Source organism: Ranitomeya imitator, chromosome 6 (genome assembly GCF_032444005.1).
Source record: "Ranitomeya imitator isolate aRanImi1 chromosome 6, aRanImi1.pri, whole genome shotgun sequence".
In the NCBI taxonomy this organism is placed as follows: Eukaryota; Metazoa; Chordata; class Amphibia; order Anura; family Dendrobatidae; genus Ranitomeya; species Ranitomeya imitator.
This window is the reverse complement of record NC_091287.1, coordinates 47,935,880-47,961,158: the sequence shown is the minus strand read 5'-3', so window position 1 is coordinate 47,961,158 and position 25,279 is coordinate 47,935,880. Positions and strand designations below refer to the sequence as shown.

At 45.1% G+C, this 25,279-nt stretch overlaps 1 protein-coding gene across 4 annotated transcripts in view; it reads left to right on the top strand.

Moving 5' to 3' along the window:
• Positions 1-25,279, top strand: part of MPP7 (MAGUK p55 scaffold protein 7) — a 394,349-nt gene that overhangs the window by 261,699 nt on the left and 107,371 nt on the right. For 2 of the 4 annotated variants that reach the window (XM_069729627.1, XM_069729628.1), the window contains 5 exons: positions 5,694-5,775; positions 5,858-5,943; positions 6,824-6,898; positions 9,672-9,868; positions 10,449-10,546. In XM_069729627.1, coding sequence (XP_069585728.1) covers positions 5,694-5,775; positions 5,858-5,943; positions 6,824-6,898; positions 9,672-9,868; positions 10,449-10,546 — 538 coding nt within the window. The remainder of the gene's footprint in view (positions 1-5,693; positions 5,776-5,857; positions 5,944-6,823; positions 6,899-9,671; positions 9,869-10,448; positions 10,547-25,279) is intronic. The other 2 variants (XM_069729630.1, XM_069729629.1) reach the window with 1 other exon arrangement.

Here is a 25,279-nt window from a genome sequence, read left to right as displayed (position 1 = left end):
CCCCTCCATAGGATTGGTAAGGAGGGTATCAAATAGGGATCTTGAGCCCCTATAGTCAGGAAAAACTTGAATGGAGCTTTTCTTGTTAATGTCTATGGAGCTGAGGTCTGTTTGGCCGTCTCCGTCGGTCCCATAGACTTTGACTGGTGTGGTACCAATATCTTCTCTCCCAAACATGTATGGCCAGGCTTGCATACGTAATGGAAGCTGTCCAGTTTTCATCTCAATAGATAAGTTATGTTTATTAGACAGGTTGGATGTTTTCTGGCCACTTCTGTAGTATTCCAGAATAAATGGATTTTAGGATGTCCTCTAACTACGTTAATTACATGCACATTTCCTTCCTTCATTGCATGAAAGTTCAGAAGAAGTGTCTACACGATGAATACAGTATTTCTGACCATTATATTGCTTGTATCCATTGTTCAGCCTCTGCAGGTTCCTTTGCATATTTTACAGTTCCATCTGAGCTAATGGGCATTTTTTAGCTATTTTGCGGTCCCCCTTGCACAGCACATACAGACGGGGGATTCCTGCACTCTGAATTGGGGTGTGATAAAAACTTGAGATAAAGTCGCAAAGGAATCTAATAAATAGTTACAAGAAAGCAATTGACAACTGACGATTGCTCAGTAGAGCAGGGACTGGCACAGCCAATGAGCCAAACATCAAAGGAAGGGAACAAATGCTGCTGCAGCGACTCCGGCCTCTGCCCCCTGATTATTACTCCACTATCTGAACATGCACTGGGATTCTCAAAGGAAGCGTCATAATAATAATAATCTTTATTTATATAGCGGCAACATATACCGCAGTGCTTTACAGTTTAACAGTTTCAAACACAACAGTCATAAGTAACAACGTTAACAATACAATAATTAAAGCGAAATAAGACGACCCTGCTCGTGAGAGCTTACAATCTACAATGAGGTGGGGAGATGCAAAGTACAGGTGTGTATTTACAATGATGTATTTACAATGATGGTCCAGCCATCTTCAGGGGGTGGGGGATAGATTGAAGTAGTGAATGGGCTACACACAAACACAATAACTGATTAGTGAACGTGGTAGGCCGCTCTGAACAAATGTGTTTTGAGGGAGCGCCTAAAACTATGCAAATTGTGGATGGTCCTAATTTCTTGGGGTAGAGCATTCCAGAGGATTGGCGCAGCACGGGAGAAGTCTTGTAGTCGGGAGTGGGAGGTGGAGATTAGTGCAGAGGTTAGTTCAAAGTCATTTGCAGAGCGCAGCGGTCGGTTAGGCCGATAGATCAAAATGAGCGAGGAGATGTATGGGGGTGCCTCACTGTGGAGAGCTTTGTGGGTGAGAACAAGTACTTTGAATTGTATCCAATAATGAATGGGCAGCCAGTGTAATGACTGGCGAAGAGCGGATGCATTTGAGTAACGATTAGCCAGATGGACGACCCTGGCTGCTGCATTAAGGATAGACTGGAGAGGGGAAAGTCGAGTGAGGGGGAGGACAATTAATAGAGCGTTGCAGTAGTCCAGGCGGGAGTGGATCAGGGCGACAGTGAGGGTTTTTGTTGTTTCCATGGTGAGTAAAGGGCGGATTCTAGAGATGTTCTTTAGGTGTAAGCGGCACGAGCGGGCAAGAGATTGTATATGGGAGGTGAAGGAGAGATCAGACATCAAAAAGGAAGCACTAATAAATAAATAAATAAACAATAAAGCTGTTAAAATGGTGAGGGAACTTGAAGGACTTTTTAATTAAAGTAAATTAGAAAAGAGATTAGACTATGACATTATATAAATAGGGATTTAGGATTAAAATACATAATACTTCCAGCCCACCTTTTTAATTCAAAGCAGCAGCACTATTTGTCTTAGAGTTTAGGATGACTTCAGGAGTAAGAAGTGGCTCATGAGTGGAGGAAAAATAGTCCATTTCTCTGATCACATTTATTGCAAAGTTTATTATGTTTTGCTTGTAAAAAGTTGACTATTTCAGAAGAATTAAGAAGACCCACCAAATAATAATCGCCTGACAGCTACAGAATGTGTTTGGCCAGTTTTCTTTTCATTTTTCACGTAGATTATCCGTCCACCTGCATTCTCTCTCATGTCCCGATCACATAAGGTACATAGATTTACTGTCATACTGTAACTCAGCAGCCTTATTTACTCAGCGGAGTCGTAAAAGGAAATGTCCGTGTCCTGTTTGTAACCCGTTCATCTGCGTGATTGATAACGGTAATTGTGAAAGGCTCGGCGGATCCCCGCTGCGTGTCGTAGGTGTATTGTGCTTCAGTATCCAGGACTAAGGCGCGACTCCACTCCGGATAATCATCTGCGGAAAGACGATATCTGCTCGGGGATATCTGGAAAACCAAGAGGATGAGGTTCCACGACGTAAAGACCTTTCCTCCCCATCTCCCACCCGCTCGGCGAAATAGCCATGTGCGCCATCCGGCCAGGAAGGTGTTAAGTAAATATCTGTTGGTAACGGCTGCACTTATTTTTATTGCAGAAAGGAATATCCGGGAAATTTTATACGTGTTATGTAGAATATTTGTTTTTGTCAGGAGGAAGTGAGAAGAGATGTCTGTAAAGTCGCTTTCTGAGCGCAGGGAAAAAATGAGAAAAAAAAAGAAAACGCGCAGTGTCTCTGTGACTCACACAGTGAGCGCTTGTCTCCAGATAGACATCTTTGGCGTCGGACGGCAGGACAGCGGCTCGGCTATTTACTGAGGCCGTTTTCAGCTCCAGGGTATAGTTAAGTGTTGTCTGGGCACAGTCCACGCAATGAGAAGTTTTGTGTTTGGGTTTATGTGGATTTCTTGTCCCTAATGTGTAAATCCAGCACAGGACCTCACTGATAATTCATTACCGTCGTTATTTTTCCCCTCCGAGCGAAGCCAAACACAAGAAACATCAGGCATGTTTTTGGAGAAAACGACTGAAAACAACGCAGCTTGTTTTATTTATTTTTTTAAATTCTGGGCTTGTTTCCCTTTTATATGTCTGGATGCGCCCCAATAAGACGACCCCCGACCCCGCAGGACGCAGTCTACCGCTTACCGATAACTCGCCGTCCATAACCCGGGCAATGGACTATTCCCACAGTATCACCCACTGCGCCGGATGGGAAGGTTCAACACGTAGGGACGCTTAACTGTGCAGGGATCAGGAAACTCTTCAAGTTTTGTGACAAATCTGCACAGAAAATAAAAACTTGACAAGTCTGCACAGGCCCCAAGGCTGTGTGCACACGTTGCAGTATGGTGCCTTTTTGTTGCGTTTTTTTGTTTGTTTGTTTTCCAAAGTGAATGAGAAACCTGAAGTGTCACGCACACGTTGAGTATTTTTGACTTGCAGATTTGGTGCAGAAAATAATTTGCAGCATGTCATTTCTCAGTGCATTTTTTTACCCATTGAGTGCACTGAAAAAAATGCACCGAAAACGCAACTTTTTTGAGGCTGTGTTTTCCTGCCAATCGATGTAGAAATTTCTGCAATCTGCCCATACCCCTGAAGCCTCGTGCACACGTTGCTTATTTTTGACTTGCAGATTTGCTGCAGATTTTACTCCTGAGAAGGGAAAAATCAGCGCCAGAAACATAAAAAAAGCACCTATTTTACAATACGTTTTTCATGCCAATGCAGAAATGACTGCACCAAATACTCATCGTGTGCACATACCCATGAAGAGGATGACCTGTATTATTTTGTGATAATAAAACTGAAGAGTGAAACATATTTTCACAAACCTATATTTTTACTAATTTATTTTTTTTATCGCATGGAAGCCATCATCTCGTATCTATAGTGAGTAACACTTAGGGGTTTGCTTTGCAGCAGCCAAAGGTACAATACACTGGAGATATTTACTGACTTCTTTGGGAGTTTTCTAGGCATGCTGTGATCTGCAGTGGGCATTGTGCAGGAAGGCGGAGGAGGTGAGCTGTGATCGTCATATATCATGAAAGGTGGATCTTGAGTTATCTAGGATGTGTCACTTCCCTTTGAAATGCTGCCTTTGATGACATTGAGATGGCTACTGACAAGTGATGTCTCAATAACAGCATGTATCAGCCTAGTATTAAAGGGGTTGTCCAAAATTAGCACGTTGTCACCAATCCACAATCTACATTCCCTATCAGTATGTCTTTGGAATGTGGGAGGAAACCGGAGTGCCCGGAGGAAACCCAGGACTCCCAGCGCTGCAAAGCAAGAGTGCTAACCACTGAGCCACTGTGCTGCCTATGTGATGGCTAAGTACAGTTTTTTCTTTTGCTGATTTCCACGTAACGCATACCTGTCAGAATAAGCTGTCTGTGTGTGTACATGATAGCACTATTTCTGGTCATTATATGACTTGTAACAAAAAAATGCAGGATACATGTTTTTTTCCCCTACAAACTCTAATTTCCAGTTTTCTCTGAGCTACCGGGTGGAGACTAGCTTCTATGATGTCTCCCATACACAGCACACACAGACATGAGGGATTCCTGCTCTCCTGTGTCTATGTAGTATATATCGGCAGCATGGCTGACATTATACTGCAGTACTGAGCAGTGTAGCTGTGAATGCAGTTCTGGGGCAAGATAAATCATTTACTAGAAGCTGCTGCTCTTTCATTTGCCAGGTCTGTCAATTGCATTGTGAGAGTACCTCCCTTCTCCTCCCCATAGACATCAATAGGCAATTGTTATTGATCCATCAATGAGCTGATAGTATAGTTTACTTTGACCAAGACTGTGTTTTTAGTTGTTTTTCAGAGTTGACGATGAGTCCATTGCCCTGTGGAGGAATAGAAATGGCTCATAAGTGGATAAATAAATCATATTCCTTCACGACCTTTGACATATATTTACTGTACGTCACAGGTCTTGTCCCTGCCTTCCATGCGAGTTCGGACGCTGAGCCCATATTTTCCCCCGAACTTGATGGCTGGTTTAATCAATCAAAAAATAACAAAATACACACACATATTTGATATCGCCGCATTCAGAAATGTCCAATCTGTCAAAATATAAAAACAATCCTATCAGTAAATAGCGTAAAAAATTACTTTTTTGGCCGATGAAACATTGCAGTAAAATACAATAAGAGGCGATCAAAATATAGTACCTACCCCAAAATGTTATCAGTAAAAACGTCAGCTCAGGGCTCATGAAAAATGAAAATGGCGAAATAAGCTAAAAAAAAATTTCTTAGAAATTTCTGAATTTTTTTTCACCACTTAAAAAAAAAAACCAAACTTTAGACATGTTTGCTATCTGCTTACTCGTACTGACGTGACTAACCATATGTGAACATGGTAAATAAAAAAAAAGAAACAAAAAAACTATTGTGGAATTGCATTTTTTTTTTTTTTTGCATTTTCACCGCACTTGAAATTTTTTTTCCTCATTTTCCAATGCATTATATGGTAAAATCAATGGTGTCATTCAAAAATAAAACTTGTCCCGCAATAAAACAAGCCCTCATACAACTATATTGACGGAAAAATAAAAAAGCTATGACTCTTGGAAGAAGAGAAGGGGAAAAAAATGACAGCGCAAAAAAAAAAAAAATCACAAGGTCATACAGGGATTAATTGTCTTTCAGGTATATAGATCATTGTATTATGACCAATTTTTTTTTTCTTTACATTTTTTCCTTTTGTTCAAAACTTTAGGTTACTCACATTTTATTGTGTGACATTTCATTCTTTATTTTTGTATTTAGGGGGCCACTATAAAGAAAGATGAGAGTACGGGCGCTATTGTTGTGGCCAGGATAATGCGGGGAGGAGCTGCGGACAGAAGCGGTGAGATCTGTTCTGATGGAATCGATCGGATCCGATCTACAATGTCACTTTCAGCTCACGTACAAGTCTTTTATTTCCCCAGGTCTCATCCACGTGGGTGATGAACTGAGGGAGGTGAACGGAATAAGCGTGGAAGATAAAAAACCTGAAGAAATCATTCATATATTGGTAATGAAAAGGATAATGTGGCATTCTTGGGTGTTTTTCCTGTTTTGCCACATTTCACAATGATCGTGTTGTGTATTAGCCCTGCAGTGTCGGTGGTCGGTCAGCCCAGCACTGTAGCAATGACTTTCCGACCACAGTTGCTTACGTATTTGGACTAATTTACGGTATATAATTATAGACAAAATTGCAGCGAGATTTAGATGCAGAATAAGTCACTTCTTCCAAATCAGCGGCAGATTTGTCCATCCACATGACGTCTCCGTTTGTCTGCGGGCAAAAACATCAGAATTCCGAACATATCCTCACTTCATCCTATAAGGATTTCTAGCCAGCCATCAATATAAGTCCATCTGTTCTCTTGGTGTTTGGGGCTCCTTTTGGAGCACCCATAAATAATTTGCCCACCCTCCCTTCCCCTTCATAATAATATTCGCACAAAGTTTATTTCACACCAATTTCTTTCTATAATCCAGTCTAAAATTTGGCATTTGCGTTTCTCACTGCTTTGATGTTGATGCAAGGTTTTGAAAGTGGGCAGCTAGTCCTGTTGTGATAATCTCCTGCTGATAAAACGCTTGATTGTATTGAAACTACAGGACAAGGCCTAATTAGTGACACATCATTGAAACCAGTATCTCAGCCCCTAACTTCATGGTGCTCTCAGACTACATAGCAAAAACCTGCTGACAGATTCTCTTTAAACTCCTATTACTCGGTGATCCTGAACCTTTTACGATGACGTGATAGTAACTGGATTCTGTGTGAAACCGTTGTTTGTCTTATTGTGTGTTTTTTTTTTTTCCTTCTTCCAACGCTAATTATCTTATTTCCTAATACTATACCCATATCTAACAGCATTTGTCCTCTCTGATTATTCCAGGCCCAGTCACAGGGTGCCATTACTTTTAAAATCATACCTAGTATCAAAGAAGAGTCGCCAAACAACGATGGCAAGGTAATCGCTGCTCCTTACTGTACTCAAGTCCCAACGGGCCTTGTTGGATTTGTGAATGTTTTCAGACCTGTGTGGTTCTGAATGTTTCCCTGGTCTGTGCAGTTATGGGCAGTAAATGCTGCTTATTCAGTTCTATCTTTTCTGTCTGATACTTGTACATCACTTTGGAGCCTACTTTGAAGACTATGGCAGGTTTGATGGGGGAAAAATAGAACAACATATGGCATTATTCGTCCCACCATGATTATGGAAGCCAGCGTATTCTATTATGTGCTTACGAGGTTCCGTCTAGCGTCGCTGTCATTTGTCCGATGCAGCAAATCTGTCAGAAACGGAAACCACAATGTAGATGTGAACAGAGCCTTACCGTAATTATAGTTTTTGTGGAATGATGGTTAAAAAAACTGATGAAAAGTCATTGGATTTGAGAAAAAGGATTCGTAGGACCCTGATCCGGCATCCAAGTCGGTAGTCGGTGTCCACCGGATGAGGGCAGTGTGAACTTCCATGGCTGACACTCGCATGCTGGCACACTGGGCACCTCTTGTGATTATAAGTCCTCATTCCTGTCATGTCACTAGGCCTCAGGTGATGTTGTGGTGTGTGTCACGCCATGACAGGGACCCAAGAGTCGTAACAGGTGCCAAGGATGCCAGCAATCGATGGCCGGCCTAGGAGGTTTGTCCAGCTGCTGTGGAGCACCATGATGGACACAGGACCAGAGTCCTGCAGATCTTTCTGGTCAACTCTAAAGCTGATGCGGCCATTATCAAACTACAAAACCAAACCTGCACGGATAGCCCGTGGTTCTCCGGGAATGCTGATGGTCGTTCTAGTTTCTGTGATGGCGGCCATGACAATATGATGGGTTCTGCAGCAAATGCTGTGCTGAAGTCGCAATCAGAAATACTGGAATGGCCAAGAGGAGCCATGACGGACCCCTAACACAGATCTGAGCTATCTGTGGCACCGTCCTCAGTGGCATCATGTCTTTATCTCACTGTTATCCATGATGGATAGGATTCACCCATTGTGATCCTTCATTTTTTAAGCACGTTTACTGACCGGTTTCCGTCATATCCATTTTTTTCTCGTTTTCATTGTAAATAAAATAGAGTATAAAAACCGGCACATTTGTATTAAATTCTGCTCAAATGTCCACTGATCATTTCCATTATTCTGATCCAACCAAGGAGCAAAACAGTATTAAAGGGAACCTGTCACCCCGAAAATCGCGGGTGAGGTAAGCCCACCGGCATCAGGGGCTTATCTACAGCATTCTGTAATGCTGTAGATAAGCCCCCGATGTTACCTGAAAGAGGAGAAAAAGACGTTAGATTATACTCACCCAGGGGCGGTCCCGCTGCTGGTCCGGTCGGATGGGCGTGTCTGGTCCGCTGCGGCGCCTCCCATCTTCATTCCAAGACGTCCTCTTCTGATCTTCAGCCACGGGTTCGGCGCAGGCATACTTTGTCTGCCCTGTTGATGGCAGAACAAAGTACTGCAGTGCGCAGGCGCCGGAAAGGTCAAAGAGGCCCGGCGCCTGCGCACTGCAGTACTTTGCTCTGCCCTCAACAGGGCAGACAAAGTACGCCTGCGCCGGAGCCGTGGCTGAAGACCAGAAGAGGACGTCTTGGAATGAAGATGGGTGGCGCCGCAGCGGACCAGAGACGCCCATCCGACCGGACCAGCAGCGGGACCGCCCCTGGGTGAGTATAATCTAACGTCTTTTTCTCATCTTTCAGGATACATCGGGGGCTTATCTACAGCATTACAGAATGCTGTAGATAAGCCCCTGATGCCGGTGGGCTTACCTCACCCGCGATTTTCGGGGTGACAGGTTCCCTTTAATGTCAGTGGGCCCGATCCTTCGCATGATGAAAACTCTTGACTCTTAATGGACCTCATAGTGCACCTATAGTGGGATCTGTTGGGTGTTCATTGTGGTGTCGGTCATTTTAGCATAAAACAATAATGCAGAATGTTTCGTCATTTTTTTTAATGTTAAAGTGATAGCATCTATGTGTTAGTCTCCAACTCGGATTGGAACACAAACGGATCTGTCGCCAGATTTCACAAAACGGACTGCCTACGTTAATGTCTAGATCTAGTATACCTGATGAGGCTGGTGTAATGACTGTGAAAATCCTTCTGAGAATAATTGTTTAATCCTTTTTGAAAGCTGTTCAGCTAAAGCTTAAAATTCTCATCTTTATATACCCGGATTGTACAGCCCTTGGAATTTCCATGTAAATATACCAGTTTTATGAAAGTCTAACAGATCTATTTAATAATGCATGGGTTTTCTCAGCCATAGGCTACACGTCTGCGGTCGCTCTATGTGACTGCGGATTTGTTAATCCTCTCGGCACGCTGTTCTCCGATGCCGGACACATTCTGACTAGACGTGATCGGCCACGTCTAGTGTGCACATGACCGCATGGATGCAAATTGCATACTTATGGTCATGAGTTGTCTCCAAATTATTGTGTGACGTGAGGATTCACAAGTCTGCAGTTACATAGTGACTTCAGACTTCTACCCCAACGCCAGGCAACCCCTTTAATACTTTGAAGTCTGATATATCCTTTAAAAGGAAAAAAAATTAAATAAAAATGAATGTTTTGGTTGCAAAATGTTCCTTAGAAATGATCAGTGGAAGACATGGCTGATCACAGGCAAGTGATGTCTGGTGACAAGATATTTGACGTGCGGTTCTTGGGCGTCAGGTGTGCCATGTTTCATTAATCCGCTCTCCTCCCTTCTCTTACAGATGTTTGTTAAAGCTCTCTTTGACTACTATCCTAGTGAGGATAAAGCTATTCCCTGTAAAGAAGCCGGGCTGGCGTTCAGAAAGGGAGATATTCTTCAGATCATGTGCCAGGATGATGCGACTTGGTGGCAGGCCAAGCACGAAGGTGATGCCAATCCCAGAGCCGGACTGATCCCTTCCAAACAATTCCAGGAGAGGTTAGCTCTGACGTTCACTCTCTTCTTCTGCCTTGAATTGTCCTACGCTTCACCATATTGACAGTAGCTTACCACTGTAGTAGGTTCACTAGTATCAGGGGTCACGACCGTCCGAAAATGAACTTAAAAACACTTTAAAAAAAAAAAAATAATAATATTTCAGACTTCCTCGCCTGTCTGGCCAAAAAAAGAATAATGACCGAAAACGATAGGACTAGTTCTGGTCCAGATTGGAGTAAGACCATATGGAAAATAGCACATCAGTATCACAATCTCCATTGATGTGCTCTACAGGAATAAGTATTGTACCATTTTTTTGGACCAGTTACAAAAGGAAAGTACAGAAAAAAAAAAAAATTCCGCTGGTGGTTTCATTTTTGGTCGAAGCCTGCGTAGATTAGGTGGCAATTAGTTTTTTTTTTTTTTTCTGTTACAAGATTATTTTTACAAAATAAAAAATAAGAAAAAAATAAATAAATAACAGAGTTAGATGCAAGATGTGTTTCATAAAAAGTCCTAATCCCATAATGGAGATGTTGAGTTTTCATAGTTTCTCATAGACTTTCTCTTTCAACTGCAGGAGATTTGCACTAAGAAAACCCGTGGTGCTGACCCAGCCGCAGAAAGCCTCCAACCGAAAATCATGTAAGTGTAGGTGGAAGAGAGAGGATATCGCACGTGTTCTTTCCTTGAAGTAACCTGGAAGACTTTACATCACGCTTGTTTCTTCTGTGGAACAGGCACTTAAGGTTTTATAGCTGTGTATGGATGATGTGCGTACCCAGGACAGGCCGCCATTCCATATTTCAGCTGCGGTTACGTGAGAGCACTATCGTATTCTCCGTCTGGGTTTCCGGCCCTTTGTTCTGTATAGAGGGAATAATGGATCGTGCAGGGATACACGACTATAGGACATGAGTGCTGCTCTTCTGGGAGCCATCCATTCTAATAAGTGAGGGTATTGCTGATTTAAAGGATTCTTTTATTGCATCTGTTACTTCTGTCAAGCCAGATCAAAGCATTGCAAACAGGAGCTATCGTCCATTTAGTCAACGTGACAAGCTCCATATGCTGCTAAACACACTATGTGGACAGACGTACTTGGACACATCTCAAACTCATTGAATTCAGGTTTCTCATTCAGTCCCGTTGCCCCCTGTGTAAGACATGCGGCTGCTCACCCCCCTTAGTGTGTAGCATCTAGCCCCTCACCCCCTGGTTTAAAACATTTATAACATTCGGCCCCTCGCCCCCAAGTATATAATATCCAGCCCCTCAACCCCTGGTTTATAACATTCAGTCTCTCACCCCATGGTGTATAACATTCGCCCCCTTGCTCCCCGGTTTATAAAATCCACCCCCTAGCCCCCAGTGTACAACATCCGGCCCCTCACCCCGAGTGTATAACATCTGCCCCCTCACCCTCAGTGTATATCATGCGGCCTCTCACCCCCCTCCGGTGTATAACATCCGGCTCCTCACCCCCAGTGTACAACATCTGCCCCCTCACCCTCAAGTGTATAACATCCGCCCCTTCATCCCCAGTGTATATTGTCCGGCCTCTCACCACCCTCCGATGTATAACATCCGGCCTCTCACCCCGCCCGGTGTATAACATACGGCCTCTCACGCCCCTCCGGTGTATAACATCCGGCCTCTCACCCCCCCAAGGTGTTTAACATCTGGCCCCTCTCCCCCTCTTGGTATACAGGTCCTTCTCAAAAAATTAGCATATAGTGTTAAATTTCATTATTTACCATAATGTAATGATTACAATTAAACTTTCATATATTATAGATTCATTATCCACCAACTGAAATTTGTCAGGTCTTTTATTGTTTTAATACTGATGATTTTGGCATACAACTCCTGATAACCCAAAAAACCTGTCTCAATAAATTAGCATATCAAGAAAAGGTTCTCTAAACGACCTATTACCCTAATCTTCTGAATCAACTAATTAACTCTAAACACATGCAAAAGATACCTGAGGCTTTTATAAACTCCCTGCCTGGTTCATTACTCAAAACCCCCATCATGGGTAAGACTAGCGACCTGACAGATGTCAAGAAGGCCATCATTGACACCCTCAAGCAAGAGCGTAAGACCCAGAAAGAAATTTCTCAACAAATAGGCTGTTCCCAGAGTGCTGTATCAAGGCACCTCAATGGTAAGTCTGTTGGAAGGAAACAATGTGGCAGAAAACGCTGTACAACGAGAAGAGGAGACCGGACCCTGAGGAAGATTGTGGAGAAGGACCGATTCCAGACCTTGGGGAACCTGAGGAAGCAGTGGACTGAGTCTGGTGTGGAAACATCCAGAGCCACCGTGCACAGGCGTGTGCAGGAAATGGGCTACAGGTGCCGCATTCCCCAGGTAAAGCCACTTTTGAGCTACAGAGAAGCAGCACTGGACTGTTGCTAAGTGGTCCCAAGTACTTTTTTCTGATGAAAGCAAATTTTGCATGTCATTCGGAAATCAAGGTGCCAGAGTCTGGAGGAAGACTGGGGAGAAGGAAATGCCAAAATGCCTTAAGTCCAGTGTCAAGTACCCACAGTCAGTGATGGTGTGGGGTGCCATGTCAGCTGCTGGTGTTGGTCCACTGTGTTTCATCAAGGGCAGGGTCAATGCAGCTAGCTATCAGGAGATTTTGGAGCACTTCATGCTTCCATCGGCTGAAATGCTTTATGGAGATGAAGATTTCATTTTTCAGCACGACCTGGCACCTGCTCACAGTGCCAAAACCCCTGGTAAATGGTTTACTGACCATGGTATTACTGTGCTCAATTGGCCTGCCAACTCTCCTGACCTGAACCCCATAGAGAATCTGTGAGATATTGTGAAGAGAAAGTTGAGAGACGCAAGACCCAACACTCTGGATGAGCTTAAGGCCGCTATTGAAGCATCCTGGGCCTCCATAACATCTCAGCAGTGTCACAGGCTGATTGCCTCCATGCCACGCCGCATTGAAGCAGTCATTTCTGCCAAAGGATTCCCGACCAAGTATTGAGTGCATAACTGAACATTATTATTTGTTGGTTTTTTTGTTTGTTATTAAAAAACACTTTTATTTGATTGGATGGGTGAAATATGCTAATTTATTGAGACAGGTTTTTTGGGTTATCAGGAGTTGTATGCCAAAATCATCAGTATTAAAACAATAAAACACCTGACAAATTTCAGTTGGTGGATAATGAATCTGTAATATATGAAAGTTTAATTGTAATCATTACATTATGGTAAATAATGAAATTTAACACTATATGCTAATTTTTTGAGAAGGACCTGTATAACATCCAGCCCATCAGCCCCCTCCCTGTGTATAATATCCAGCCTCTCACCCCCCTCCCGGTATTTATCATCCAGCCTCTCACCCCCCTCCGGTGTTTAACATCTGGCCCCTCACCCCCTCCTGGTGTATAAAGAATTGAAAGCTAGCACTCAATCAACTAAAGTTCACGGTGCCAGTGAACGGGATACTCGATCCCACAAGTCATAAAGTCAAAGTAATCACTGCACTCGTATATTATCAAATTGTAAAAAGTTTATTAAATTTGAATTCATGAAAAAGAGGTACTTGGCGAATTGACGTTTCGGCCAAACCTTGGCCTTGTTCACAAAATCGCCCGTATTAACTCTGTTGTTTGTACAGAAAGGACCCTATTTGACCGGTGAGTCAGGTAAAGGAATAAAGTTGCATAACCATACTGAAATCATAAGGAGCGCTTGCCAGTGCACTGTAGCCGCAATTCCGGCTGGAAAGACACCTATAGCTGCCCTGTGTGTAATGTCAGAGATACAGCTTGGGCTGTGTTCTTCCTGCGTTAATTGGAAAGCCCCAGAGGGAATGAGACCATATAATGCTGTATCGCTTATGCATTCAGAGGCATAGATGTATTCAGGGGTATAATAGCGGAAGTGGACTCCCTGTATGGTGTGGTATATTAAAGGCAGAGCTGGGGATGATATCCGTCTCTGTATCCCTTGGCAGCAGGGGGCAAGTGTTGGTGGCGTAGTGGAGGAAGCCGACACAATCCTGTGTCACGGCGGTGGATCAGCTGTGCCCTCCTGGTGTATAACATCCGGCCCCATCAGCCCCCTCCCTGTGTGTAATATCCACCCCTCAGCCCCCTCCCTGTGTATAACATTCAGTCTCTCGACCCCCGGTGTAAAACATCCATCCCTCTCGCCATCCCATCTACCTTTACTAACGTGTGGCAGATTGGCTGGTGGTAAAGGGAGCTCTCGGATACCAGCGCTGTCCTAATAGGAGCCACCGGTGTAACAAGTCCATTCATGATATTTCTTCCCTCCTAAATATTCCTCCATTACCTGTGAGTAATATTTTTGAGAAGTGGAAGGAACCGCAGCAAATCAGCCACTGAATGGAGTCCACGGAATCTAAGAGAGCGAGATCGCTGAGTGCTGAGGAGCAGGGGCCAGATAAGTCACCAACGCTCTACTGACTCCATAACTGCAGAGTCCAAACCTCCTCCGTTATTACCATAGGCACAAAACTGTGCCCTCACCGGGAGCTTTGTGGCCGAGCACGGCACACAGCATTACATCACCAACCACAATGTCGAGCATCGGATGGAGTGGTGTAAAGACACCATCGTTCGATTCTGGAGCAGTGGAAACATGTTCTTTGGAGTGATGGATAACACTTCCCCGATGGATGAGTCTGGGTTTGGTGAATACCTGGAGAACGTTACTGTCCTGAGAACATTATGCCAGCTGTACAGTTTAGCAGAGGAAGACCAATGTGTGGCATCAGATGTAGTGGTGTAAATCCCCATCACTGGAGCAGTGGAAACGTGACTGATCACACTTATCTGTCTGATTTCAGATCGATGAGTCCTGATTTGGTGAGTGCCAGGAGAACATTTACCTACCTGGCTGTATTGAGACAGTTATAAAATTTGTGTAGGTGGGATAATGCTATGGGTTTGTTTTTCAGGGATCGGCCTGAGACCCTTATTTCCAGTAAAGGGAAATCTTGATGCCTCAGCATACAAGAAATTATAGATAATTGTAGCTTCCACCATTTTGGGAACAGTTTTAGAAGGCCCTTTTCTGTTCTCCATGACTGTTCCTGGGGCACAAAGCAAAGTCCATAAAAGAATGGTTGGGGGAATTTTGGTGTGGAAGAACATGACCAGACACTCAGAACCCTGACCTCAACACCGCTAAACACATTTGGAATTTCCTAAATGGAGATTGTGAGGGCAATAGGTGTTATCCGAGGAGGCTTGTGTCCTAACAGAGTATTGTCGGCGTGCTCGAAAAATATGCTCTTGTCCCTGCGGCTCCATGTCTCTTGACTGTTGGACAGCCGCAACACATGCAGGGATTGCCTCCAACATCAGTGTCGGACCTCACAAATGCTCTTCTGAGTAATTGGGCAAAAATTCCCACAGACATTTCCAAAATCTTATAGAAAGCCTTCCAAGAGTAGAGGAAGCTGAGGTAGTATTTTTATTGTCCCTCAATCATCTTGGGGGTAGCTTTTATCAATTAAAGGTTCCTGTAGACAGGATCTGAAGGAATTGATGCAGGTCTGGCATCGGTAAGGTTATGTGCACATCACATTTATGGCCTCTGTTCACTGCCGGTATGTGTATACGGTAAATGGTGGTCCTTACTGTATGGGGTACATCACCGTAAAATGTGCCGTCATAGCGCATATAGAAAGGTATACTGTAAGGGATTGTACTTGTTCATTATCCACGTAGCTACATGCAGATGTCCCTGGTGAGCCGATTTCCGCAGCGTTGTACTATGAATATATCTCCTGATTGCCGTTTATTTAATCATTCCCTTTGTAGATTATTAGTGTTTGAGGACAGACCAGCGGAGTCTTGAGACGTGTATCACCGAGATCGTTCTCTCCTCCTTGTAATCAGCTCCTCTTCTAAAACTCAACACCACTTATCAAAATAAAGTCTACATTCCTCCAGAGGAGCCGCCGCCGCTTCACGAGCGGCCTCCAACGTCTCAGATTCTGGATTGCGTTTCGTCGAGGGTAAAACGTGATCCCCTCTATATTTATCTTATATTATAAACATAATTGATGGACCCCGTACTTGTCTATTTGAGTTAGTACCTCTCTCCGGGTTTCGACTTCCATAGACCTTTGCTTAATTTTTGAAGGGCAGTAAAAAGTGTTTAGTCGTTTACTCTTGTGTTACCGCCGTAAATGTAATCATGGAGGACGTGGTAGTTGTAGAGCCGCAGTTTATTTCCTGTAATTTACACATGAGAAGATGTTTGGATGTAGGCGTAATGTGATCGGAGGGGTTGTCCATTTATGGCCTATTTTAGGTGTCCTCCAATTAAAGCTCCAACCCTGCTACTTGGGACCTATGTTCTCCCTTCATTCCTACTATAGGACTTCAGAAGTAATCTGTGATCTCTCTTGACTTGTCCGGTTTAATAAATAATTGTATTACTGTAAAATAACCCTGATGGCCCCTGATTCCAGTGATGTGTCACTTACTGGGCTGCTAGCTGTAATTTTGATAGAATTACTGTTCTTATCAACAGGAGATTATCACTAGAGGACTGGTAAACCTGCTGGCTGTCAAGTAGTCCTCCATATTCTTGAACTCTGCATAACTCGGCCCACACCACTGATTGGTAGTTTTCTGCCTATGCACAGTGTACACAGAAAGCTGCCAATTAGTGGTGTGGACGGGGTTATACAGAGCTCAACAACATTCAGAACACTGCTAGATTTGCAGCAGAGAAAACTGTGATTTTATAAAAAAAAAAAACTGCACAAGCAGCCGAGTAAGTGACACATTGCTGGAATCAGGGTCTCTAACCCTACTCTATGCTACTCTCAGGTGGGGTAGCAAAAACGTGGTGACAGATTTTCTTTCAGCCAAATTTTCTCCACTAATATTGCACTTGCTGATGAATCCCGCCTTGGCAGTTATGTGTGCTGAGCGCATTCGTAAGGCTTATTAGTATGTGATGTATTACATTCGTTCCATACATGTTGGATAAAGTTTAGTGGCAGGACAAAAGGTGGCCTATAGATGGGGAGAAATGAAGCTGTTAAAGTTTATAACAAATCTATTAAGAATAAAGGTATGCACATAGTACAGGAGGTCTACTTGGCATACATTAACCTGGCAAGCCCTATTGCATGACTGTGAAGGCTTAGGCTGTGTGCACACGTTAAGGAATTTTTGCTCTTTTTCGCTATAAAAAGACAATAAAACCGAGAAAAAAAACGCATATGTTAAGCATCCTATTATTAGAATGCATTCCGCATTCTTTGTGCACATGCTCCGTTTATTTCCGCGGCAAAATCGCATTCAGGAAAAAAGGCAGCATGTTCATTCTTTGTGCGGAATCTCGGGGATTCCACACACATAGGAATGCATTGATCCGCTTACATTCCGCATGTGGCTATGCCCACCATGCAGGAAGTAAGCGGATCATGTGCGGTTGGTACCCAGGGTGAAGGAGAGGAGACCCTCCTCCAGGCCCTGGGAACAATATAATTGTTAAAAAAAAAAATAATAATAATAATGATATTCTCACCTTCTGACATCCCCGGCAGTCTTCCCGCTCCTTGCGATGCTTCCGTTCCCAGTGATGCTTTGTAGCAATGACCTGTGATGACGTAGCGGTCTTGCGAGATGCTACGTCATCTGGGGTCATTGCCGCGAGGCATTATTGGGACCGGGAGCATCGCGAGGAGCGGGAAAGCTGCGGGGGACGCCGGAAGGTGAGAATAAAACAGAAAATTCCTTTATATTTTTGTATATAATATATTTTTTCTGGCAGTGCAAAGCATCGATGAATATATAAGGGAAGGAGGGTGGGACAACAGCTTCCAGGGGTCAGCCGGGGAGAAAGTGAAAGGCACTTGAAGATCTGTTGCCATTGGAATCCTAGATTTTTTCCACCAGGCCGAAGTTCGGCCCTTTTGTTCGCCCAGTAGACATATGAATGTGCTACTACCCAAACTGCAGGCTTACGGACGCCTGCAAGAGACAAAATTTGTTACTTGAGCATATTATAGCCGGTGAAGCATGCGGATTTCCAGCGACCCATTCTCTGCACTTCGGCCTCCGATACTCCTGCCCTAGCTGCAGCTCGTGCGCCAAAAAATGCGAAAGCTGCGGATACTAGGATTGACTCATATTGCGACTTGCACACTGATAAGGAGATTGTGATAATATCATGCAATAGTCTCAATGAGATGGGGCGACGACATTCCTGACTCCGTTGGAGGCTTTTCCCAGCCTTTAACAGCTTGTTTGATGACTAAGAATTTAGTAACGTCCGCCCACCCCATTAGTTGGAAGAAAAAAGCTGTTCCCGATAAAAGCCGTTTCGCAGATGTACCCGACACGCCTGTTTGCCTGAGCCGATTGAAAAATTCTACCGACACCTCGCATCTCGCGCGATCGCACTTATCGACCGGCCTACCGTGAATTAAAGAGCACTACTCTCTTTCCACGGGGGTCAGCCGTGGAGAAAGAGAAAGGCCCTGGCACCTGAATTTAACCCATGTGGATGTGGCCGGACGCCCCTTTCCTTTTGCCCCATTGGTCAACACTGCGTCCCAATAACTGCATCACCTGTGGGAGTAGCGGGAGGGGAATTAGGCATCGCACTGTATTTCCTCTAGCTTTAGTTATAGGGGCTCCACAGTCAGAGGCATGTTCCTTAGTCAGTACCGCGCCCGCCAAGTAGTTGGTCTGAGCACTGACCGCAATACATTGACTGTTCGCAGCTCTCCCGACCCGAACGTCACTGCCTCCTAGAGATATATGACACTGTCACACTTGGATCTGGAGACCTGCGGTCAGTCCAAGCATTGCGGACTGTTCTCAGACTGATTTGCCCTGACTTCTGCATGAGCCATTAGTGTGAGGAGTGACTGTTTTTTGCTTCTTTTGGGGGGGGGATAGACTCTGAATAATGTATCAGTCTATTTAGAATTTGGAAGCATTTTCATAGGTATAGTGTAAACATCTGCATAAAAATACATTAGTCGTCACTCTATGAGGTCTGTGTAAATACTTTTATCCCTAAAAATGACAAAAGTATTCTCGGAATGATATTGGTTATGATATTGTCCTTATTCAGGCAGGTCTACAAATGAGGTCCATGAGTTTGGTTTTGTAGCCACATGAATCGCACTTCACCTTCTGCTTCCCCACTAAGTCTGATACTACAGCTCAGTGCTAAGGAGGGAGAAAGGTCTGCGAAGTAAGTGGTCAGGGTGGTCTGACATTGCCTGGGAATATCAAGTGTAAGATGCAAGATTTTTTGAAACTAAGAAGGAAGTTTTTATAGTCCAAAATGTGACTGTTCAGATTTCCTTCATGTGAGAATGTGAATCTAGTACACCCTATTGTGGCCTCTGACTTTAGCTTTTTATTATTGGGAACCTGTCTCTTCCAAAAAGGTTAATTTCCCTGCAGATAAAGTGGGGATATGCAGGTAAATAGCATTTATACCATGTCTGGCTGACTTACTACAGCAGCGGCACCAGGGAGAATATGAAGTTATATTTTCCCTTCAGCCGCTCACTTCAGGGTGGATAAAAATCAATGTTTTTTTTTTTAAAAAATCAAAAAAATCGGATTTTTTTTATTTAAATCGGATTTTTTTTATTTAAATCGGATTTTTTTCAATAAACTGCTTTTTGAGGAAAATATTTTACCATCCAAAGGTTCTTCCATCATGAGATAAAGCTGAGTTGTTTAACTCAGTAGAGTAAAGGCTGTATATGTGTAACATTCACAAAGCCATGCTCTTCCAGAGGTTTCTGTAGGATTAGTGGGCAGTTTCTCTCCTATATTATCACAGACGCTTGCTTTACTTACGCAGTTCTCAAAACTGAATTTGACTCCGCAGAGGTCCCAGCCTCTTCTTCAAGGCAAAAATGTTACAACATGAACAGAGTTGAGAAAAAGACCTTAATCCTATTGTTCTACAAACCTATGAATACAGAATCAACCCTTTCAGTGCAAAGTCCAAGAAGTTAGACAATATGTTTCTGATTGTTTGGAGTGGAATAGATCTGCACAACACAAGAAGAATGTGAATCTAAGTGTGAGGAGGAGGAAGGGCAAGCAGACAAGAAAATGAAAGTGAAACTTTGAGCACAATACTGCAGCATAGCCACAGACAGACAAGTCTGGATCTGTTTGTGTGTACGATCTGAGGTTTATTACACTCTTTCCTTATAATGGCAGCAGGCCGTAAAAGAGACCCAGTTTGGGAATATTTTAATGAAGCTCCTTCGCCTATCGGTAAGGCAGGCATGCGTGCAAAATGCAAACGATGCAACAAAGAGATGCAAGGCCTGGTGGCGCGAATGAGGCAACATCATGAGAAGTTGAGAAGTGCGGTGATGAACATGACTCATCTTCATCACCGCACTTCTCATGATGTTGCCTCATTCACGCCACCAGGCCTTGCATCTCTTTGTTGCATCGTTTCCATTTTGCACGCATGCATTGCCTCATCTCTTCAATTAATGGCATAAAAATAGGATATTGACATAAATGTCTGCTACATGTGAGATCTACTGTAAATCTGTTTGAAGAATGGTGCTCGATCGCACTCCCTGGTGGTGGAGAGGTAGCCGCGCTTGCACAGCTCACTCCATTCTGAGCTCCAAAAATTGCAGAGTAAATGTAAGAGATTGGACAACCGGTTTGATGTCATGCAGGGGCCGACATTGTGTTGTCTATACAAGAATTTACCTGTCTATTTACGGTGGTTTGTCATTAATTTTTACTAAAATTGCATGGAACTTTTATTGCATGAGGGGAACAAATGTTTTATACATTCATTACTATTTCTATACATTATTAATGTGGAAAAAAAAAGACTGTCCTCTTGGGAGTTTCATAAGTTTTTGGCTTGTTGCATAACAGAACTTGCACACACCGGTATACTGTATACATGCAAACACCTGCAGTGCACACTGTTGTATTGGTAATTGCAGGATAAGAGGTCTCTACAGGGTCAAGATTAGGGATGAGTGAACTTGTGGAAGTTCAGGTTCTGGTACCTGACCCAAACTTTTTCAAAAATTCGGTTTGGTACCAGATCTTACCTGAACCAGAGCCCGAACCCCATTAAAAACAATGAGGAGCCAGACGTGTGAGCTGGAAATTTTCTCTCCCTCTCTCTCTAACCCCCTCTGTCACCCTCTCCCTCCTCTCCTTTCTTCCTTTTTTCTCTCCTCCACCTCCCTCTCCTCCTCTTCCTACCTCCTCACCTCCTTCCTTCTCTCCTCCTCCCCTCAGTTCCTCTCTTCCTCCTACTTCTCACCCTCTCTTCCTCCCCTTACCTCTCTCGCACTGCCTCTCCTCACGCTCTTCCCTCCCTCTCTCTCTCTTGCTCTTGCCTTCTCTTTCCTCCTCCCCTTACTTGCCCCTCCCTCTCACTCTCTTCTTCCCCCTACCTCTCCTCCTCCCCCTACCTCTCTTCATGCCTGCTCCTCCCTCTCTCTCCTCCTCCCCTTCATCTTTCTCTCCTTCCCTCCCTCTTTCTGCCCTCTCTCCTCCTTCCCACCTCTCTCCTCCCCACCTCTCCTCCCCACCTCCCCTCCTCTCCACCTCTCTCCTACTCCCTTCCCTCTCATCCCCACCTCTCGCTGTCTCCTCCCCCCACGCAGGGTCGGCGTCAGCACCCGGCACAGCGGGCAAATGCCGGGGCCCTGGGGAGAGGGGGGGGGGCCCACTCATGCTGTCATAGATACAGCTGGGAGAGCAGAGCAGGAGATAACATGCTCTCTTCCCCCACAAAGTCACGCTGGCTGCGTTCTCTTAACCCCTATGTGCCAGCTCTGACACAAGCATCTTCTCACTCAGTCAGTGCAGCCAGGCAGGCACACATAGGGGTTAACAGAAGGCAGCCAGTGTGACATTGTGGGCGGAGAGAGCACGTTCTCTGCTCTCCCCCCTGGGTGGCTGCAGACAGTGCTGAAGTTTATCAGGCAGATTCCGGAGGAGCTCTGTCCTACTAGTGCCTGAGTGACTGCAAAGGTATCCAGCAGAGCAGTGGTTGCAGATGGACTTGTGGCTCAGTCTGCTGCTGTCTTTCTCCACTGCCTAAAAATGTGGGTGATGTCTGGAGGAGCAGCTGGTGGGGTGCAGCCTGTAGCCGCCCAGCTCACCCAGAATACATGCATGCTGCACCAAACCTGCACCAGTGAGGTAGGAAGAAGCTTAACCCCTTCCCATCTGTATTAAGGTTATTGCTGAACCTTAAAGATAACAATCCGACCCGCATAAATGGGGTTAACCAGATGCCAGGAGGAAGGGGAGCTGCTGCCATGGGTAATACTGAGCTGTGGGCTGTACGTTGGGGCCCCGTGGCCCCAGGCTGGTGACTGGAGGGACTCTGCCCAGTGCTGGCATGTGGGTGATTTCTGCTCCGGAGTCTCAGCTTCTCTCCTCCACATCACACTGTGCAGTCACAGCAACATTGGTTGTGTCTGTCCAGGTCCCAGCAGCTGCCACTGCTCCCACCACGGACATGGCATCACTTAACCCTTCCCCTGCAGCTACCGGCAACAAATCCACATTATTCCTTGATTAAATCAGGTTCCAACCCAATAGAGGAGCAGACATTTCCTGCTGCCATTAGGGTACGGGAGGGGGTGACATTGGCTGCCCTGCTACTCTGTAGTGGGGGGTGACAAGTGTAACATGGGGTAACGATGACAGAGAAATGCACAGGATAATAGTGAGCGCGACAGAGAGCAGTGTATGGTATGGAGCAGTCAGGGGGTGGGCTGCAGGATCCCCCCATACTGTACATGATTGCTCAGGACAGGGAGGCGTTTAATGAGCTTCTAATGACAGGGCACTAATTGGGTCATTAGGGTTTGTGGAAAGGATTCAGCATCAGGTCCCTCATTAATGCCCGAGCCGCCTGTTACTTTGTAGCACAGATCTGTTGGGGCCGCAAAACCAAACAACGTTGTTTATGTAGAAAAGTCTTTGTTTCATAGAAAAACTCAAAACAGAAAAGCACCTCTCCTGTATATATACACTGCACAGCACCTTTCCTCCTGTATATATACACTGCAGAATCTACAATAGCTGTCACTCATGTAAGAAGTGAAATCTGGCATTGTACTATACATTTCTCTGCCGTATCTGTGCATCATAAATCGGGGTATGTGTTAAAGGGGGGAACCCACTGAGACTCTTTCGCCCGGGGCCCTCGAAAACCTGGAGCCGGCCCTGCCCCCATGTCTCTCGCTGTCTCCTCCCTCTTTCTCTTTCTCTCCTCCTCCCCTCCCTCTTTCTCTCCTCCTCCCCTCCCTCTTTCTCTGTTTCTCCCCTCCCTCTCTCTCCTTCTCCCCTCCCTCTTTCTCTCCTTCTCCCCTCCCTCTTTCTCTCCTTCTCCCCTCCCTCTTTCTCTCCTCCCTCTCCCTCTTTCCTCCTCCCTCTCTCTCCTCATCCCTCTCTCCTCCTTCCCCTCCCTCTCTCCTTCTCCTCCTTCCCTCCTTCTCCCCTCCCTCTTTCCTCCTCCCCTCCCTCTCTCTCCTCATCCCTCCCTCCCCTCCTTTCTCTCCTTCTCCCCCCTCCCTCTCTCTCCTTCTCCCCTCCCTCTTTCCTCCTCCCCTCCCTCTTTCTCTCCTTCTCCCCCTTCCTTCTCTCCTCCCTCTTTCTTTTTCCCCTCCCTTTCTCCTTATCCCTCTCTCCTCCTTCCCCTCCCTCTTTCTCTCCTCCTCCCCTCCCTCTTTCTCTCCTCCTCTCCTCCCTCTTTCTCTCCTCCTCCCCTCCCTCTTTCTCTCCTCATCCCTCTCTCCTCTCCTCCCTCTTTCCTCCTCCCCTCCCTCTCTCTCCTCATCCCTCTCTCCTCCTTCCCCTCCCTCTTTCCTCCTCCCCTCCCCTCTCTCCTCCCCTCCCTCTTTCCTCCTCCCTCTCTCTCCTCATCACTCTCTCTCCTCATCACTCTCCTCATCACTCTCTCTCCTCATCCCTCTTTCTCTCCTTCTCCCCCTCCCCTCTCTCCTCTCCTCCCTCTTTCTTCCTCCCCTCTCTCCTCCCCTCCCTCTCTCCTCCTTTCCCTCCCTCTTTCTCTCCTTCTCTCCCCCTCTCTCTTGCTCTCATCTCCTAAACTTCACCGGAACTCCAAACATTGCAATGGCGAAGTCCGTGTTTGTTTTACCCCCTGACTCTTCCTGTCCAGTACGAGCCCCTTCTGTTCGGGGTCGCTCATCTCTAGTCAGGATCCCTTTCCCTTTAACTACCATGTGCCTAGGCTCCTGCCTGCTCTATGGGCTTTCTGCGGAGGATTGCAGGTAGTATTCCGTGTAGTAAGTGATGAATGAACGCTATTGTGCTGCGTTACAAGACAAGCGAGGTCTAATGAGGATAAAATAAGACTGATTTCATACATTTTATCTGGACAGCTGGTTTTGCTTTAAAGGAAGCTTATGTAAACCGATCTAAGTAACCACCCACTTAGGCTTCTCTCTTGCATCGCTAGACCGGCAGCTTACTTAAAACTGCTACGGCAATCTCCTTAATCTAAAATCATTGTGCCTATTTTAATTAGTGGTGGCAGCTATATTGAAGCCTGTTTTTAACAGTCCCCCGGAGATCTCGTCAGAATTCAATTTCCATGGAGAGAAATTGGATTAAGGTGATTGCAGTACCACACAATGCAGTCATGCACCAGAGCTATGACCACTGTTGAATCATCAAGGGGCTGGCGCGCGTCCCTTCCGCATTGCGAGCGCCCTTCATCTGCACAGGAATTAAGTCACTTATGAGAAACATATCTTGTTTTGTTCATCCTTCCTTATAACCGCGGCTCGGGTTACTGGACATGGAAAAATGATACAACTCAAATGCAGGTTTGCTCCAATTACCGAAGCCTCCCGGAACACTTACCCCATAAACGTTTTTACTGATAGTCCGATTCTTGCTTACAGGGTCTTCTGCGTTTTCTGCCAGTGCTTTGTGCAGTTACATTGTAGCAGTGGAGATCCTAGAAGTGTGAGTCCAACAAATATTCTGCTATGAGGACATACGAAAGCTGTGATTTCACGTCTCCACCTGATCGTACATTATGGCTGGAGAGCCTATAGGGCACAATGGTGGGCGCAAATGCCAGGGCAAGTATACAGCAGCCAGCAAGTCTTGTGAACAAGGTTCCTGGAGTCATATAATTGCCTAGTGTGCACTAGCGTCGATTCACTCTTCATTATTCAGGCACGTCAGGGTTGTGTCCTGGAAGGATTTCCCAACTTATGCTTCCGTATTGTGCAGTACGCATATTTTTGTTGCCATGCCTCGCATAGCCTTGATTTCCTAAGATTTTCTATGTCGACACATGCCAAAAGGGAACATTTGGCCTTCATGGGGACCCATTGCTACACTGGTTGGGGAGTACTCCCATCTCATA